The sequence below is a fragment of the Coturnix japonica genome, chromosome 3, assembly GCF_054131305.1.
Source record: "Coturnix japonica strain WE chromosome 3, WE-NBRP24, whole genome shotgun sequence".
Lineage (NCBI taxonomy): Eukaryota > Metazoa > Chordata > Aves > Galliformes > Phasianidae > Coturnix > Coturnix japonica.
The window spans coordinates 3,101,493-3,121,849 of NC_140665.1; the positions used below are offsets into that span (position 1 = coordinate 3,101,493).

Sequence of the window (20,357 nt, forward strand, 5' to 3'; positions counted from 1 at the left end):
GACTTTCCAAGGGTGAAAACAAAAGCCAAGCAATCAAGATGTGTCTGGCCAAATACTTGAAGGCCCACTGCACACATTTAGCTGACAACCGACTGAAATCTGAACCATTTTGCTCAGCCTTTCTTGTTGCTTCAAAACTGATTTGGGCTTAAATAGCTCAAACCTACAGGTGTTTAAATTCTCTCCCTTGTCAGCAGAACAGCCTCATCAGACATGGTCTGAGGATGTGGTCAGACTGGAAGAGATATCCAAAGACCCCACAGGTGAATCCCAAAGAGCAGGCAAGCCCACCTGCGTCCCTCAGGCTTATTTCACTGCTCTCCTCTAAAGACGAAAATTCAGAAGAGTGGTAGTTACTAAGCATCCAACTTACCAAAGCAATTAGCCTAAATGCACTGCAGCTAGAAATTTAAGCAATGCGCTGAATTTAATTTGAGAATTCATGGTCATAAGACTGAAACCTTTAACATTTAACCTAGCAGCAAATTAAATCAGCTTTCTGATCAAGTGAAACATTCCATGCTATTGAAGTTTGAAAGTGTGAAGCGTACACTTATTAAAAGGAGATTTTTTCTTTTACTTTTAATGAAGAAAAAAGTTGGGACCGGTTGGTTCCCTAATCCAAAATAACAGAAAAATGGGAATACCATCTGTAAACAAAACAATAATTACAAATCAGCAGTGCTTGCTGGCTTCTGCCAGGCAAACGTGCTCACACACAGCCAGTGGGACTCATGGAAAAGAAGTGGCTTATGCTGGAAGGCTGCGTAGAGTCAACTTCTGATACCAACAAGGATTTGAAACTTGACCCATGTTTGGTGCTGATATCCTATTTTAAACCTCCCTGGTGCCAAAAGTGTGTATGTGCAAGCTGTATGTGCATACACACGCACACAACATACATTCTGACATCCTGCTACTAAGCTCTCTTAATGACACTTATACAGTGCTCTGTTCAGTGTCTCTTGGCTAAATCCCACTGCATGAGATGAAACTTGGATGTGTTTACTAAAAGCACCTGAAGGCACTGGGACATGAAAGCAGTTGGGGTATTAGAGCACGCCTTGTTGTAACCATCTCTGGAGCACCCTGACTGACACTTGACAATTTAGCAGCAAGGTGTGGCTAATGAAGGCACTGAAGCAGATATCAGGGCAGGTTCTCCCTGATAGGCATTTTGGGGCTGTCGCTCACCTGTCCGGCTCACTGCATGGACTTGCTGACACCTGGTTTTGGTGCCCAAAGGCCTTATAGACTGCCATGGCCAGGTCAGCACAGAGGCTGCTGGCAGGGAACTGGGTGGGTGGTGAGGCCAACAGAGGAAAAACCCCAAGAGAAAGATCCTGGTGTCTCCCCCCAGCCCCGTTTCATTCCCTCCCTCCCTCTTCTTCTCACTGAAGCACACAACAGGAGTTTGGAGATAGGATTCTGTTTCAAACAGATGCTCACCTTTGTAGAAAAAGAAACAGATATTTTTTCAAGGGGAGGTAATTAACCCAGCCTGCATTCTCTGATATCTGTTAAATGCAGTGTTGCTACTGTCATCGCTTAAGCGCATTTTGTATCCACAGAAAGCAATTCAGGTTCAATAGGGAAAGTTTGCCCTTCTAAAGCATCTTTCCACATTCCTGATAGCAATCCTTTCCTTCCCCTACATGCCAGCATCAGCCTTGCCCACACCCCACATCTCCCAGAGGTGTTTGCTGCTCGCCTGGCTGCTGCCTGTCCTACCCCCACTGCCTCTGTCCTGCTCTAGGGTGCAAATGGAGCACTGGAGCACTGCAGACAGCTTTCTAGGCAAGATGAGGAGCAGAAGGAATGGGAGAACATCATGGCAACAAAGTTAAGCGATGCTCACAATTCCTTCTATCCCTAAGGAGGCAAGAGGAAGGCAAAGCTATTTCCAAAGTGTCCTCAGATCTGTTGTTTTCTTGCACAGCAGATTCCCCCATCCCTGGGAAAGCTAAGACAGTTTTGTTTGTTTGTTTGTTTGGCCAAAACTGATTTTTATTTCCTATCTGTACTGAGTTTAAATACTCCCATCTAAACCAAAATTGTGTGCTACCTTTGTCATCTCACCTTAGGAAGCATTTGAAACTTGATTTAAAAACAACCCCCTTTAGGTGTACCACATTTTTCCTGTTTCTTAACTTTGCATACCACCCATACACTGAAATAATGTCATTTTAAAACTATTTTTTAAAAGTTTTTTGATCCTTCTGAATGAATGGAATTCCTCGCTATTTTTCCAACCCAGTGTTTTGTCCAACCTCAGCAGGCATCACCTTACAGGAATACTTTGTGCACAGGCAGAGCTGTTTACCTCCTACAGGCTGCAAATTACCAATAGAGGCGAGTGTTTCTTTTGCCCCAGCACAGCGTGTCGGGGCGGTGTGTGCAGAAGCTCTTCCCCTGCTTTGGTAAATATCGCACCTCTCTGAGAAGCACAGCACCGGGAGCCCCGAGACGCACGGAATGAAACGCAAACAGACTTATCTGCTAGTAAATAGCTTCCATCAGGCGGTGGAAAAACCTGAAATAAGGTGTTGCTGGCTCTGTTCTCCCTTCCCCTTCCTCGCGGTTGGATGTTGTGTTTTCCCCGATCCCGAAAGGAGAAGTTGAGGACGGAGTGGCTTTCCCGCCCCTACAAAAACCTTTGTGCATCATGGTTGTTGTCACACTGACACCTAACGGCAGACAGCAACAAGAGTATTATGGCCAATTTCCCAGCGGCGCATTGTGAAAATCCCTCCAAATCACAGAAAATAGGTGAGCTTAGAAAATGGGCTTGGCCTGGCTGTGCTCCAAACTCCAGGAGGGCAGTGCTGGAAAGGTGATGGGAAGATGGCTGCGGTGCGGGATGCTGCGGGTAGGAGTGGTGGACATCACAGAGGGCTTCCCAAAGGGAAATGAAAGCACCAAGGGCCCAAATTCTTCCCTGCCATGCTGAAAAGGCTGCAGCAGCAGTACAGTATTTCAGCACAGCCAACTACACGCACATGGACTCCATGTCCACACTGAGTGCTAAATGCCTCCCCATCTGCAGGCAAAAAGCAAGAGCTCCCAGCAAGCACCTTACAACTGGTTTTCTTCGGCTACAATGCATACTATGCAGTAAATACACGTATATATAAGTAGTAATTGTACCAATCATCTTCCATTTGGTTATTAAAAGTTTGTGTTGCTTAGGTAGTCATGTGGTGGAATTTTGCAATGAGATTCAGATGATGATTCAGCAGTTCAGACTGGGTTCCACATCCCTCCTTCTGTGGGTTGCAGTCAGAGGGTGAGCGCATGTCAGGCTCATGTCAGGGCACTGACAAGAGGTGAAATAAGGTTATTCTGCAAGGGCTCTGGGATGGCCCCCAAATTTGCTTTTCACCAGTGCACTTCAGGTATATATTAGCATCTTCGGGGGGGGGGGGGGGGGGGGAGGGGCATTTCAACAGCGAGACTATTAGCAAAGCCAGTGCCCAAATCCAGCTGAGGTATGCAGATAACCATAGCATTATGTAGCAGAGGAAGGTAGGTTACATTGTGCAAAAGTATCAGGTAGCAGATTAATATGGGCAGGAGGAGGGAGGCTGTGGTGAGGACATGAGAGCCAGGAGCCCAAATGCCATGGGTTGCAGCCAGGCTTGGGCTAGGAGGGTAGGAGGCAGAAATCAAGCTCTTTGCTTAATCGTAAAGATGATAAGGTGGGACACTTACCGTGTACCCACAGTAAATAAGTAATTATAATGATCATCATACATGCTTAAGCTGTTATTAATACTATCTTTTCATCTTATTATAATATTCTGCCATTTCATAATATCAACAATGCAGAGATAACCAACGTTGCCTCATGATCTGTTTTTAAGACTAAATTTTACAGTATGAAATCCAGCACAGTTCAGGACTTCTTGGTATCGTAAACTCAAAGATACCATTCATGCATGAGTTTGGGAGCTGCAGAAGTATCACAGCATCAAGATTTTAAGAAGTTTCAGTGCCAACTAATCCTGTATTTCAAATAGCTGAAATGAAATCCATTTGATGAGGCAAGTTGAGGAAAAAAAGCCATTAATTCTGACATATTCATTGCATGGCATTAAGTGTTGTCCAGCAGTTTTCCATCGATGTGTTTCTTCTAATAACCTGCATTATTTCTTCTTTGGGATGAATGTAGTTCTTTGGACAGTGCAAGGTGAACAGCAGCAACGGGTGCAAAGCTTTCTCTTGGACCCAGCTGAGCTCTTCCCCAAAGCTTTCTCCAAAGCAGAACAACAACAGACAGGCTTATATTGGGGCACTCGGTTTTGATAGGCTGAAAGCACTCAACAAGAGCTCAGATCAGGTCATCAAACATCTTTGGTTTTGATAAAGGAGTTTTCTGGGCAGTCTCTTGAGCAGTCTTTGGAGGAAAACAGTTCCAACCTCCAGTTTTGCCAGCAGCAATTCCATGGCATCCCCAGCCTGTAGTGTGGCAGGGGATGTAGGGAAAGAGAATGTAATAAATAAATTATCCTCCAGTGTTTCTGTTTATTTGTTTCATCAGAAAGCAGATGTGCAGAGTCTCCTATTGTTCTTTCCAAACTCATATCTACAGCTCTCCCCTGAAGTTGACTATGCAATATCTGATCTCCACTTCTTAAACTCACCTGCAGGGGGAATGTTTGGTGATAATTATTTGGTAGGCAAGTATAAAGAGACCTCATGTTGAGATACTACAGCCTAATGCTAAGTTGACGCCTTGCATCAGACCACCATTATACCTCTTTTCCCATTCCTCTGCTGTCATGCCACCGATGTGATAAATTGCAGCCTGTCACATCACGTTATGTTACGCAGAACAAACAGGACAAAACACATACCAATTGCCACGCAAATATGTGTTTGCCAACTCTTTTCGGTGCATAGAAATGCAACCAGCAAGTTCCCTATCAGAAACATAGAGGCTCGAGGATGGCTCAAGGGTGTGTGAGACAAACATGCCTCTGACACACTGTGAACTTACAGATCCTTGCTCAGAGGCAGCTACGGCAATTATGAAAGCACCTCCTGCTGTGATTTCTTCTTCTTCCCCCCCCCCCCCCCCAAAAAAAACCCAAAACCCAGCTGTGGCTGCTGATGTCACAAAGCAAAATGTAAACAGGTAATAATTAATCTAACGCTCATGTTCGGAGTTAGAGCTATTTTTATGACTGGACAGTTTTTGGCTGAGTATGTGTAAACATAACACCCACTTATGTACACACACACGTGCATACTACAAGATGTGTGAATATACATTATGTGGCTTCTAACTGCAGTCTTTCAGCCTACATGTGGGCTTTTTGAAGCTAATGGGAGATTTACCAGGGGCTTTTTCACAGAGCTGTAGGCAAGACAGAAATCCAGTACATATGAATATTACACTGTAATGATACATTACAACTCATCTAGTTTGACCTACAGTGAATTACAGGCCATTAAATTTCATCCAGCTATCCTACACTGAGCCAGAAAAACTTGTGTTTGACTCATATATAAATTGTATTTGGTTAAAACCTATTCCCCAGAAAGGTATTCATTTACTCTCCATGCAAAGGCGCTTTCCATGCATCAATTTCTTTGATAGCTTGTTTCAACAGTTACTTCAGCTACGTGTGCTTCTTATTTAAATCAACTTTGGTCTGCAGAGCCAGTACTGAGAACTCACATTCCTAGTACCCCAAATGTCCCCTTTCTATTTTGAGTAGCTAGCAAGAAAAAACAGGACTGATGTTGGAGAAGGCCTTCTTCAGGCATGACACAAGTTATAGACATGTAGAAATGTTTGCCATCAATCTGCCTTTTCAACCATATCCTGAGATAATTTCTATATGCTTTTCCAAAGCTTGAACCTTTTCAAATGTGATAACCATAAGTAAGGGGTCTAGCTCTACTTTGGTACACTACAGCTTGTCTGAAAAACTCATAGTACAAATTGACACCTGAATACTTGAAATTTAGTGAATGTTAAGAAAGCAGTAGGAAATGAACCACCATTAACTGAATGATATTCCCATACACCACATTTCACTTCAAAGTTTTCAGCATCACTTCCCGAACTGGTTGATAATCCCAGTTTATTTTCGGGAGTGGCACATACAAACTTCCTCAGCCACTCATTCTCATGAATGTGATGAATGATGCCAGCAGAACTTAATGAAAATAACTTAAAGGTTTGTGTTAATTTTCATGTTTATGGCCATGTACACATACAGAGCTTCATGGAGTAGGAGGCACCACTCCATAATGTCAGAGCAGGGAAGTAAAGAACACTGAATTTTGACTGGAACTGTGAAGTGTGCAAGGCTGGGAAGGAAAGAGTAGTAATCCACACAGAGATTTCAGCTGGACACAGGCATGAATGCCTTGCTTTAAAAATGTGTATCTTTTAATGACTTTAGACTTCTTCCTTGTGATGCATCTCTCTACACATACAATGTATTTCTGCCTTTATTTTAAATAGGGAACTATATAAATATACTATTTAAATTGCTAGTAATAACACGCATATTAATGATTGCGCATTCACTTCTCTTTACTGCAATGCCATGCCATGGGCATCCCTTGGAGATATTTTAAGCTGAATTGTTCTTTGTCATTTAGCATCCTCACTCAAGGAATCCCACTGTGAATTGTTTTCACTTTTGCAAGTTACTTCTTGATATGCTGCTACAGAAAATCAGCTGTTTTCTTGGTAATTAGTGTCATCCCCTCTCTGTTGTTCACATGCTCCAACTGTGCGGGAGGGATAAGATAGAAATGTACTGAAACGATCTGTGACAAGAGACATACCTTGCAATAACTTAATGTAAGTACAGCAAATACAAAACAGACAGGGACAGCTCCTCTCAATTTCCAGAATGTGGAAATACCACAATTATTTTGTTTATAAAATAGCCACGTACACAAAAATTTAACTCCCCAAAGCTGCCTCTTTCAGTTACTTTGTTTTTTTCTACTCTGTTTTAACAGGGGTTGGACTCAATGATCTCCAGATATGCCTCCTAACCCCTCAATTCTGTGATTCTGTGACTCCATACATCATTTAAAATGAAGGAAAAATCATGGTCATCTATGAGCTCTTGTTAAACATTTTTCACATTAAATGGGATTTTTTTATTTTTTTTTTTACTGCTGACAGATATTAAAATAAGGGAGCCAATACAATAAAAAAATTACAGAGCATATTGCCTTAATTTCAGGCATATAGTAGTGCAGCTCAAAATCAGGTTTGGAGTGGGCAAGGATATGTCACGATGAAGAAGGAAGAAAAAGCTTGACAGAAAACTTTAAATCTCTTTCAAGTGAAGATACACAGATCTTTGTGTGGACCTCTGCAGCTAAGCAAACCAGCTAGCCTTTGATGTGCTTATAATTATTAGGGGCTGAGGATTATGTCTTTAGGCAAAGATGTCTAGCAGTGGGAAGGTATAGATCAAAACTGACATAATGACACAAGCAAGTGAAGGGGTGAGATGAGGTGGAGCCAAAAATAGTTTGGCATTACTATAGACCTTAACTAAAACAAATGAAACAAAACTTAAAGGAGCTGAGCTCAAGAAAACTGTAGCATTGGCTGGTGCCCCCCAAGTGCTCCCAGACCACAGTTCATCTGTGTACTGGGCAATACCTTCAAGCGTGCCATCAACACTTTATGCAGTGAAATAAAACTCATGCCACCAAATAAAAGGCTGGGATTCTCAGTTTGCTTGGAATCTGATAGCAAGAGGAAGATGATGTGTGTGTCAAGTAAGAGTAGGAAATGAAGAAGGCTTTGTCATCAGTGTCAGAGTACATCAAGGAGTCATTATGATCAGAAGAGAAACAACCGTTTTTGACCACACTAATGCAGGGCCAGGGAAGGTGACAAAACCAAACGGACAGTTCTACATGTTGTCTGAAATGCAAGTGGGCACATCTGGACTCTTAGGAATAGGTGAAGATGTAAGACACAAGCAATTTGGAGGCAGCAGGATGTATTTGACACCAGACTGGTGTCTCAGACAGACTGCATAAAGACTGTGGCATGTGCCATTAAGAACTATCAGAAAGAACATTAAAGCCATTCAAGCCATAAAATACCAAGAACTGAGAAGAAATGAAAACTCTCTGCTTAAGGCTCAAACTGGTGATGTTCCTTGCCAGTAAGGTGAAAGCTTTAGGGCCCCTGCAGTTTAAATGTCATTTTATGAACAGTGTAAGAATTTCAGAGCCTCTATGAAAATTGGTAAGATATCCTATCTCACTATTATGATGCCTCTGTTAGAAATGCTACCTAAACTTCAGTGTTACTAATATTCTGAATTTAATTTTAAGTAGAAATACAGGGCTTCCAAATTTGCCTCTGAACTATGCAGCATTTATCTATCTTGTCAAAACATGAATCCCTTTTGGGTAAAAGCTATTGATTTGAAGGTTGAAATCATCTTGCTAGGCCCTAATGTAATTTGTTGGAAGTTGGCCTTGGGAAACTTTCTGACACTAACTGCATACGCTCTTCATTGGATATTCATTGAGCAATGATGTCTGAAAGGCTGAGTTCTTCATCCCTGTGATCATTATTAGTTATGGCATTTCTTAACAGGCTGTGCCATGTCAGTTCTTTGTAACCCAAGTTTTACGTTAGCAACCTACAGTTCATTGAGAAGACGCGCTCTTCCACCACAGATGATATCATACCCTGTTACTTTGTCCAGGAGTGCACTTGGGAGGCTACACCCATAAACAAAATCATTAGTAAGCCTGTAAATATTGTCAGCATGGAATAAAATCCTCTCCGCTTTAATACAGTGAAATGAAGTGCACACAATATTCAAGGCTAAATGAGAACTCCCTGACCTCATTAAGAAACTTGTAGGTCTACTACAGAAATAACTCAATGGGAAAAGTTTGGCAGAGGTAACAACAACATCTACAGCCACTGGTCTGCTGATCAACTGGGAGCAAGGAAAGAGGAGACTGCTGGTGTATACTCAAAGGTGTACGGTACCATTACTTCAATCTGCTCATGCCTCAAGATGCATTTTCACAGGCTGTCAAACATAAAATCTTATGAGAATAATTTTCTTTAGAAGATTTTAATCAGTTGAACAAAATATCTGATCCTGCCAAAACCATAGGCAAGGAGCAGCAGCGACCTCACTTGACACTTCACCCTGCTCAGCACTATTCTCACAAAACTACAATGCTCTGAAGTTCTACAGGTGTTTCGACCACCTGAGCCCAGCCATTCCTTGTTTTGATGGTGGCTTGTTGGGAACAGTGTACAGCAAGTTATGATCTAGCGGTGGGCTGAGGACAGCTAAAATTCAGAAAACTTTTAGTTTTATCTTGACACAAACCTTGATTTAATATATGTGAGAATCCAGCAATGATTATAGATGACATTTATAAATTCAAGCTGAAATTGTATTGCTGTTTTACATCATTGGTAAGGGCTTCAAACTTTTCCAGAAGTTTGAGTTTTATGTATTTTATGTTTGAAGTAAATCCTATACACAGAAATATTTTGACAAATTAAATATATCTGGGCAATCAGAGCACTCTCAAGAGCTTGGGAACTGGCCAGGAGCACTAACTCAAGTAGAGGAGACCTGAGTTTTGGGGATGGGCTCGCTCAGGAAATATCACTAGATGCAGATGTTGGTTCACACCATTACTATTTAGGACAAAACACTATACTGTACCATGTACAGGAAATATGTTGTATTAATATTCCCTAAGGTAGTGTTCAGCATACCTTGGGTCTCATTTGCTTAGCTTGCTGCCTTCTTGTAAGAGCCTCAAGTGGGCATTGGACTGACCTAGGGAGTATGACCATTGGTGACTAAGCGGCAGAAAACCCCAGGGAGCAGGAACTCAATGATGAAGACTCAGCTTTGGAGATGGACAGGAGGCAGAGACTTGTTTGGAACTTATTTTAAAGCTTTGGGTGCTGGCACGATTTTTACTGCCCTTCACAAAAATATTAGATAAATGTAGTCATTTACATAGAAAGCACTTGTTAGTCTTCTTGTGTTATCATGGGTTCACAAAACTCATTCATCATGACATCTTTTTGTTTTGTTTTGTTTTGTTTTTTTCCCTAACAGCAGTTTCTGAAATAAAAACATTAAAAAGGAAGGACCTTGGAATAAAGTATGATAAAACAAAACCTGTGGCTGAGATTTCAGGTGTTTAAGGTGAGATCCGATCTGAATTGAAACGAACTCATGGGAGACTCCTGTTTATTTTCATATAAAATGAATTGGATGCAAATTCATTACTGTTAATAGACTGAATCTCACTGACAGTTTGTCCCAGGGGCATTGAATTTACGAAGTATTTTAAGTCATCCTGATAGTTAATTATTCAGCAAATGAGAATACTTTAAAGACTTTATCATATAAAATGACTTTAATAATTTATGCTTATGGGGAATTCCAGGACTGCTCTCAAGAAGGGGAACGCTGTGTACCTGCTATAACTGAACAGCAGTAATACATGTATCACCTCTGATATTTTATTAAGACACTTGCGATCACCTCACATTTCTTCCCTATCCCTTTTCTTGCGTCAGTTTCTATAAGATGGTGAACTTCAAAACTGCCTATCTTCAGAAATTAATAGTTTGCAAGGAATTAAATGAAGACAGAGTAAGGTTTAATTTTTCTGGATTAAGTGCATTTTTACATGACTAACATACTAAGAAAATAGATAACGATCAGAAACAACTCTTCAGCATCCCAATTCTATCAGGCAGTACTAGGGGTCAGAGAGCAGAAATGAGAAGTGTTCAGGATAGGCACTGCTTGATTTCTGCTCTGCCAGAGTGGTAAGGTGGTGACACTGCACTGCATAACCTTGCAAGTCAGCAGCTTGTATCTGCATACACAGAAACAACCTCACAAACTTAGATACAGCCTCTCTGCACTTCCATACATTTGAAAGGCTCAATATATGCCCTGTGCATAGGAGAACAGTTCTGATTTTTAGGTCCCCAAAAATAACTCTGTGATGTTCAGAATCTCAAAGGTTTTCTTACTCCTTCTTCCAAGTGTCAGTCATACTCTGTATTCTTGGCAAGAGGCAAGGACAAGAGTGGCTTCATCTAATATTCAAGGTGGCATAAGCTAATTAGCATTGTGCACACATTACACATCTTGTGCCCGTTTTTCCCCCCTCTCTCTGCTGGAGGTCAGCTTTCTAGACTTCCTTAGACACTTTCCGCTTGGAGTATGTTTTAGACCTGAAGAATCAGAATAATCCACCTATTTGTATACATCTCTTCATGATAATTCAAAGGAAACACATGGAGAAAACAAATAAATTACAACTTCCCTTGTCTGAGAAGCTGTGTTAGAGCTGTTAGTCTAACACTGTGATTTTTGAATCAGTTCTCTTTACAAAACTGCAGGAGCCCACTGAATGTGAAGCAAACCCTCTACAGCCAGGATTTAAGCCTTATGTTCTCATCAGTAAATGGTCCCTATGAATGCTTCCAATGTAGTCATGACATGACTTGCAGTTATCGGGATTGCATGTACAAGCAAATGGGTGAATGAGATTGCCATACCTGGCTTTTAACCTTGGCATGAGAAAGATTTTTGGATTCAGGTCCTTACCTGAGGGGAATCTGAGTTCATTTTGAGCAGCCTGAACTTTTCTACACAGCCATAGTATGCTAATCTTTTTTGTTCTGCAGCTCTTGCATTGACACAATCCTCATATGGGCAGTGAAAGGCAAAGCTCTGTCATTTTTATAAGCTTCACTCTTCTGTTATGAATAAAAATACTGTCTCACTTTCAAATAAAACAGTACAATCGAACCACTAAGCCCCCACAAATATAACACAGTGTTGTACAGGACAAGTATTGATTACAACAAAAAAGGCTTTTTAAACACCATTCTTACCAATTCCAGTAGTTATTGATTCTGCATCAATGTCATTAGCCTTTTTCTTTGCCACTTCAGCTAGTGCCAATTCACCCTTATCTAGAGCAAGGTAATGGATGTCCTTTGGAAATAAAAGAAAAATAAAAGATTAATCTAAAATGAATCACATAGGCATAACAAAAGGGAATTTAAAAGAAAGAGGTTCTTTTATTATTTAGATCACAAACACAGATGGAACTGATGAACCTAGCTTTACATTTTAATTCTCTCTCAGTGCAGGTTTATTATCTGACTTGTGCTGGTGAATACAGCATTTCTTGTTAACAATGGATAAATTGGTGACCAATCATGCACTGATAAAAGTGAAGCTGTTGACTTAGTGTATAAATGAAACCAGACTCTGTGCTTTTAGGGAAATGCTGGTTGGTACAAAAATTAAAAGAGAATTGCTAGAAGAAGGCTCTGAGTAACCACAATGGAAGAACCAGAACTCTTAGCTTATTTTCAGTATTAAAACTTCCACCCAGTACATGAGTTTTGTGGCAAAGCTAACTGGGGTGGGGACTAATTTTTGTTTAGAAACTGTCATAGAATCACAGAATTATAGAATGGCCTGGGTTGAAAGGGACCACAATGATCATCCAGTTTCAACCCCCCTTCTATGTGCAGGGTTGCCAGCCACCAGATCAGGGTGCCCAGAGCCACATCCAGCCTGACCTTGAATGCTTCCACAGATGGGGCACCCATAATTTCCTGGGGCAACCTGTTTCAGTGCGTCACCCCCTCTGGGTGAAAAACTGAGTGAAAAACTTCCTCCATGACACGCTGGCTGTTCTCTGACTAAGATGGAGGCTGTCCTTGTGCTGATACAGGAGGAAATATGAACAATGACATTTGCTCAAAGGTTTTCACCTCTACAAAGGTAACATGGTTCCTGAGGCACTCTTGGATCTCCTGATCAGAAATACAAGAGGGTTTTTTCAAAAATGTTGTCTAGCACAGATAGCTGCCAATACTCTGTATCTAACCCATAATCTAGGGATAGAAACCAAGGACTGTACCACTGCGAATTATTTCCTATTGAACTGCAAGTCTTTTTATTGTATGTTAATCTTTGAGATGTACACCTGTATTACTTGCAGCACAGTTTGCAGCAGAATATATTCCCACTGACAACTTGCAATCTCAGTGGCCTTGGTTTTTGATCCCTTGGTTTTCAGTCCCTTGGCTTCTGGTCCTTTGAAACTTGAAGTGAAGTTTCATCCTTTCATCCCATTAATGAAGATATAATTAACCCTCCTCCTCTGTTGGCACAGCTATGGGCTGCTTTGTGCAGGAATTGAGACAGATGAAGGAAGGACAAAAACCAAGAACACTTGGCAAAGTTCCTCCCATCCCAGCCCTAGTTGCTAAAGGTGTCACCTGCATTCTTCCCTCATGCAATAAAAAAAAAACAAAACAAAAAAACAAAAAAACAAACCACAACAAAGAGAGGTGCAAAGTTTAAAGACCATTTGCACAGGAAAACACGGTACTGACTGGCAGGAGCCCGACTGTGGAGGTGATGGCTAACACAGGTGTGACTTAAAAAATGTTCAAGTGTCTCGGAGCAAAGTATTGACTTCTGAACTCGTTATGAACTCTGCACTTCTTCCCTTTGTGGGTCTAGCATGGCTGTCAGAGAAAAGGGCCTGAGCAGCAAGGTATGATTTCTATGAAGATTAAGCTGTAGATATTGTCAGCTTGTTTAGATAACAAGAGAGAACCTAAGGGCTCTCCAGCAAGCCTGAGCTTACAGAGATTTGAATGTATAGGCAGGTTATGTTCACCTAATTTAAAATGCATTCTGACTATGATTAATGCTTCTATTCTTGTAATTTAAACTAAGGGAGGTATTGTCTACTTCAGTGCAAATTTAAATAATAAACCTGGGGGGGGGGGGCAATGGAAGCAACCGCAGTGAATGACAAAGTTCTTGCAGTTATGAAGTGCATTAGGACATCTCTTACTTTCAGAGTTTGTTTGGCCACGTTCTTACACTAGAGATGTGTGAAAATGTTATGTACCCATCGCTCGCTCCTGGGGGTTCTGCAAGAAGCAGAGATGTAGCAGTAGGATGGTAAGGGGCTTTCTGTGTGGTTCCTCAAGTTGTTGCCACAAAGAATTTATATCTTTTCTAAAAAGCTTGTTTCCACCTCTAAACAAGCTTCAGAAAGAAAATATTATTTTTTGTATAAAAACAGTAAGCTAGACTATTTTAGATAATATTTAAGTGCTTCTCATTCAAATTGGCCACCAAAGCAAAGTCTTCTAAGAGTTTATAAATCTCTGAGCAGGATAAGACCAGGAAATAAATAAAAGATGAAGGAAAAACACTAGATTATAGGTTGCCTTAAAGGACAGGGAAACTTAAAGAATTAATTAGCTGAATATTTGCTATAGATTTTTTCACGCCGTTATCTAAGAATTTATCAAATTAAATATCACGTCCCCCTCCAAAAACAACAGTGACAATTTTCAGCCTCTTATCAGGAGTTTGCTGAAAGGGCTGTGTTTTATCATTGAACAGTCTGATTACTTTTTGGACACTTCCCTTTTTACCCTCCTCTTTGTGACTCACAGAGCTGGCCCTGGGTGAGCAGAAGTCATTTGAAACACCGATGCGCATTTGTCTATGGGATATTTCTGGGCAGCATTCCAACACGTCTTCGAAACACGCGCTTTCCTCATCAGCGCATCGCCCAAGATCTGACACTTTTATTAAAGTGTCTTTTCCTTGCATTTTTGCTACCTTTGGTACGTGCGACGGCCTTTTGAATTTTCAGCAGCTGAGAGCTGGAGCATACTACAAAAGGATTTAAAGCTAACGACCCCTGCACTGCTTGATCTTTTCTGTCACAGATTGGATCAGTCGCTGTCCAATAAATGTAGCTGTTGTTCATGATATTATGTCCTTTTCGGTTTTAGTTTTTTATTGAACTTTGTAGGAGATGATAATAATTGATGGACTCAGATGTGACGTGAGGGTAAAGCTTATGGGGAGACACAGCAGTGCCTGTGTGCCTTGTTTTGGCATCATACAAGTGACGCTAGAGCAAGAAGGCTAAGTTGAACGCTTTTCTTGTTTCTTTTTCATTTTTATGAAAGAAATCACTCCTAAGATAGCACTCCCTTAAACTTCTTTGCAATCTCAAAGGAGTCAGGAAGGCTGCAGAGCTCTGTTTTGTGAAAACAAATTTGGCTCAGAATAAACTCTCCAAGACACAGGATGTTTCCTTACAAGTCACAGAAGACAGCTATGCAATGTGGACCCACCCCAGTTCTCCGCTATACAGAATCTTAGAATCATAGAATCACAAGGTTGGAAAGGACCCACAAGATCATCTAACCATCTAACATTATCCAACCATCCTCCCATCACTGTTACTACCACTAAGCCATGATTTAGTAGCTCTCCTTTTCTGTTTCCCTTCAATCAATAATTTTCTTTTTCTTTTTGCTTATGCCATCAGATATCCTCCTTAGTCTACTACCTCTTCTTGAAATCCCATAATATTAACAAGAAATAAGGTGGTGTCACTCTTAGAGCCTGTGGAGGTTTTACAAACAGATTTGGTAGGCCTGCCGAACAGCAGTACAAGTAATTGACCTATATATTACTTATTCATACCACATGTCATTGCAAATACTTTAAATATAGGTAAACTCAAGTTGTATGCTGTTAATTGCGAGTTGACCTATATAAACAATATATACAAATTGTGACATGGTAAGCAGAAGTGAAAGGTGCACAAAACTTGCTTAGTAGTAGTGTTATTACTCTAGTACTTAGAAGGACAGTAAGTTTTTATGGAGTGGGTTACTTAATTTTTACACAGTATTTAGTGCAATAAAGCCCAATTCCCCAGAAATTTCCATAGCACAAATCAGTACTTTTCAAAAGCAATGCACCTTTAACCTTCCTGCATCCCGTACTTGGAAGTCCTGCAGCAGTGCCTTTGTTAGCTAACTGTAAAGTTTGTTCATTAGTACCTCACTTAGGTGTCAAATTAGTGAAAGGACGTTTTTCCCCAGAGGAGGGAGAGAGGTGACAGAGGGTTTGGAAAGGCAGGCATGTGTGCTGCTGCTTGCATAACCTGCAGGAAACTGTGAGGAACCTCAAAGGTAACGTGAGGAGAACACAAACAATGCAGAACTGGTTTGGATCTTGCTGTCATGTAACCTGGGAGGAACTACATGGGCAACTATATTAATGTTTAAGGGAACTGGTGAGATGGGTTGGGGAGACGTGCTTGTGCAGCCATGTGTTACTGTCCCCCTCCCATGTTAGCACCTTCGCCCCCACCTCCTGACCCAACGTTGGTGTCTCCTTGGTGCTGCCATCAGCAGAGGAAGGGCAAGAAGAAGGATTTAGTAGGAGATGTCCTCAGTCCAAATGAGAGGGCCCCTGAGATGGCAGGCCAAGAGCTGGGTGAAATGACATTTACACATGGCTGCAGGGCTCACCTCAACTGGGGATAAAATCGGCATTGAAAAACTTAACAGTTAATCAAGCAAAATGAAAAGAGGGAAGAGAAAGGCAGAGCTAAAAAGAGGAAAAATCAAGGCGGGTATACATAAAACACGTAATGAATTTCCTAAATGCCTGACACTTCCATCACAGCCTTTTGATGCATACTTAGAAAAGTTTATCGCAATACTCACATCTTTCTAATGAGATGGAACAAGCCAGATGATTAGAGCCGTGAAAAAAACATCAAAAGGTTCACACAACTTTTTATATAATTAGAAGGGAATTTTCATAACCCATAAAAGTAGGATTTAATTGCGTAATTTAACATACAATTTAAATATCAAGATCAAACTAGCAGGGCAAGTGACTTAATGGGATAAATGATATTAACATCTAGTGTCAAAGCTTAATTTAAACAACAGAATGTCTTCATTATGCAAAAGAGTCAAGCAAAGGAATCGTTCAAAGGGCCTTTTTTTTTTCTTTTTTTTTTTTTTTAAACAAAGCCCTTTCCCATTGTTTCTTTGAAAACAATGAAATCAGCTGTGGAGCAGCAACATGCTGGGAGACTGGGAAAGCATGACTGGCTTTGTCCATCTGACCTCGCTGTGACATTGTGGTGCAAGATGTTATAAAACAAGAGCCTCCTGCAGAGCTCACACAGACCTTTTAAGAGCTGGTTAATTTTACTTTTGTAGCTAATTAAATGGGAGGGGGCAGAGAGTGCATGAAATGTAAAAACCCTTGGGTTGATGCTGCTGAGCCTTGTTGTTTAAAAGTACCTGTAGGAGTGTTCATAATTTGTCATTTTTCACAAAACCCTAAGAGACAAACTGAGAGCATTCAGGATCCCCAGGATATGGTCAGCTCTTGTGTCCAAGGCTCAGCAGTTGTACGTCTTAAAGGAACGGATTAGAAACGTATAAGCTTATTAGAGTGAAAGATGATCTCTAAGGTCCCTTCCAACCCACACAGGACTGTGATACTGTGATACTGTGATACTTGTACATCAGGACAGATGAAGAAGGTGAAAGTTCAAAAACATAAACATTAATTCCTAGAAAATAAAGAGTAGCCTTTAGGCCACGCTAGGGAAAATGTCAATGATTCTAAAGACACTCGATTCCCATTGACAAGTTTTGAGATGGCAAGGGGCAAACCAGGTAGAATAACTCTGTCTTCAGTATGTGTCTAAGGCTGCAAATGACACGAATTCTTTTTAACGTGCAAAAAGCTGACAACTAAAATCTTGACAACAGCCTCTGTCTCCAGAGATGACTCACCATAAAGAGGTCCCGAGCGCCTATGTCAACAGCTAGTAGAAATGCTTTTTCAAATCTCTGATACCTGCAAGAAAAAGGAAACACGTCATTTGCTGAGGACAATGTAAGACCTGCATCACATTTTTTTAATGAGCAGACAAGTCTTTTGATCCTCCTCAAAAACACTGCCAAAGCTTCACTGAGTAAATAGGACTGCAGAACAGTAAGGTAGGACAGTGACTGCCCTTAACTGCCTTCATTTTTTAAAACCTTCAGGAAGTGTCATGTTCAGTCTTCAGTCCCATCAGATCTAGTTGAATCTGAAGGATCAGAAGGTCCTGTAGATTAATTAATTAATCCTCGAAAAGATTCCATCAATTACATAGATAAATGATAGCCCCAATAACAGCAGTAGGAAACTCGAACTCCTCTACAGAAAAGGCTAGCCTCAAGGACTTCAGTAGGCTCTGTCTCCAGAGATGATAATCTTCTGCAAGGATGCAATGCAATCTTTTGCAAGGACCTCTGAAGCCAGGTCAGGAGTCTTCAGAGGTGTTTGTAGAAGACTGCTTTGGGTTTTGTCATTACAGACTGCCTCAGTGCAGCTATGTGAAGATGATCATCCACTCAGTCATGAATGCCCAGGGACTGCTTTTCCAGTGTGGTGGAGGGGGTGATACTTCTTTGCCCCTAACTCCCCCAGCATTGGCACAGTCTGCCACAAGTCCTGAGAGCTTTTTGAAGATCCTTTGGTGAAGCAGGCTGTGTCAGTGAGGGAAAACAAGGAATCGAAGAAGAGAGAACAACACACCAGGATTTCCTGGCAACAAGCTCTAGAGGACACCACCTCAGAATCTCCTAGAGGCGTAGCAGAGTAGGGAAGAAGCAGCCTGGATGCAGAACTTCCCCATATTACCATTAACCCGGGAGAGCTTTATCACATCATACAGAGACCACCATTTTGGTGGCCAAAGGCTCACTGAACAGCAGCTCTTTCTGTTGGTAAGGACATGAACTGCTACCTCCTTCCTACCCACAGACCACACACCACCTCCTGGCAATTACAGCAAATACCTACATGGGACAGAAATGCAGTTGAAGGTTGTGTACATCCCCTTATAAGAAATATCTGGGATACTGACTAAAGCAGGAGGAAAAAAGCTATTAATTGGGAGCTTTCTGAGAATACAAACAACACTGTACTGGGCTAATACCTCTCTTATACTAGATGTAGATAACCACTACACAACCATCACTCAGCACCATGAGAAAGTGATTCCATTTGTACACATTTTCTGTTACTGCATGTTCTAAACTGATTAAAAATCCTACAGAAACAGATGTGATAAGATTATTTTTAATTTGGGAAACCACAAAACACCCCTCTCTTACACAGAGTTGTGAAGCAAACAACACCATGCAGAATGAATTCTCCGTTTTCCTGTTAGTGGCATTTTTTTTTTCCTTTTCCCCTGTTCCCAGTTCCATAAATTAATCAGTTGCTGATGCTTAAAGTCTGGGAAGGAGACAGTTTTTTTTATTGCAATGGGATACCCCACTGTAATTTTTCAAGATGCAGTTTGTGCTCTCCCATTGTATGCTGTCAGACAGCACCACACAGACATCAGTATGTGTAGAATTCTGCACACTGAAGGTATCCTAGGAAACACTGTAGCTCTTCCTAAGACCATCTCTGTAGCTCTTCCTCCTTTCCCCAGGTAGGTGAAGATGTACCCTATTATGTCCCATACTGCAATTCCTGCTTCTAGCTGAAGCCTAAGTGATTCCCTACCTCTCTCTTGCTACAGCCTTATAGTGAGAAGCCCTGCCCTCCCCAGAGTTAATCTCTGTGCTGTGTCTTCCAAGCACTAATCTGCAGTCCTCCTCACTGAACCTGTTTAAGGGAGGGGAGGAGATGAAGCAACATTAACTTCCTGATCACCAGGGTAAGAATAGTGCCCATTGTCCTGCCATGCACATCTATTATCTCTGAAGTTTTTCAGTGAGCTTTCTATGAAGGATTTTCCAGTAAAAGGCACTGTGTTGTAATGATGCTTCTAAAGCTTTGCTTTAATTAATATAATTAAGTACATGTTAAAATACGTGTATCTTAAATAGCTATCACGTTTATCTTCTTCTGGCACATTTAGAGGCAAAATTGGAAACCAAACAGAAACAGGCTATACAAGCAGCTAAAAAAATAGTCAGCATCATAATTCTGTTTTCCCAAAGTTAGAAACATGCAGGCTATTGGAATGACATTCGCTTTAGCAAAGCAAAAATGTTTGCAACTAAAAAATGTAAAGTAACTCTTCCTTTTGATTGTCCTGCAGAACAGAGTCATGGCCCAAAAGCTGTCAGTTCTTTGCTGTTTCACAAAGAATTCAACATTTCTTTTTTCCTTTAATCAACATACACGCTTCGATCTCATTATGGCCCCTATTCAGAAAACTGTGAAGTTAGCTTGTTATTTTCAGAGCTGCACTGAGGGAAAGAAGGAAAAAAAGGGCTGTCCAAAAAAGAAATGCTCTTCACTAACCAAGAGAGCTGGAAATAACAATCACAGGCACTTCATAAATTAATAGACACTGAATTGTTTTAAAATATGGTGGAGGTTTCAAACAAGGGTGAAGAGTTTGCATTAGGCAAACCGTATTAAATCAGTCAAGAATGTCCAGGGTTTTTTTAAGCC

At 41.0% G+C, this 20,357-nt stretch overlaps 1 protein-coding gene across 9 annotated transcripts in view; it reads right to left on the reverse strand.

The window, feature by feature from the left end:
• WDPCP (WD repeat containing planar cell polarity effector) overlaps positions 1–20,357 on the reverse strand; it is a 128,910-nt gene that overhangs the window by 19,159 nt on the left and 89,394 nt on the right. For 7 of the 9 annotated variants that reach the window (XR_014944326.1, XM_015856574.3, XM_015856576.3 and 4 more), the window contains 2 exons: positions 17,687–17,750; positions 11,909–12,011 (listed from right to left, as the gene is read on the reverse strand). Coding sequence is in view for 8 of the 9 variants with exons in the window: in XM_015856574.3 (XP_015712060.1) it covers positions 11,909–12,011; positions 17,687–17,750 (167 nt within the window). In the remaining variant the exon portion in view is untranslated. Of the gene's footprint in view, positions 1–3,753; positions 4,644–6,663; positions 6,751–11,908; positions 12,012–17,686; positions 17,751–20,357 lie in introns of those variants that run through there. The other 2 variants (XM_015856583.3, XM_015856581.3) reach the window with 2 other exon arrangements.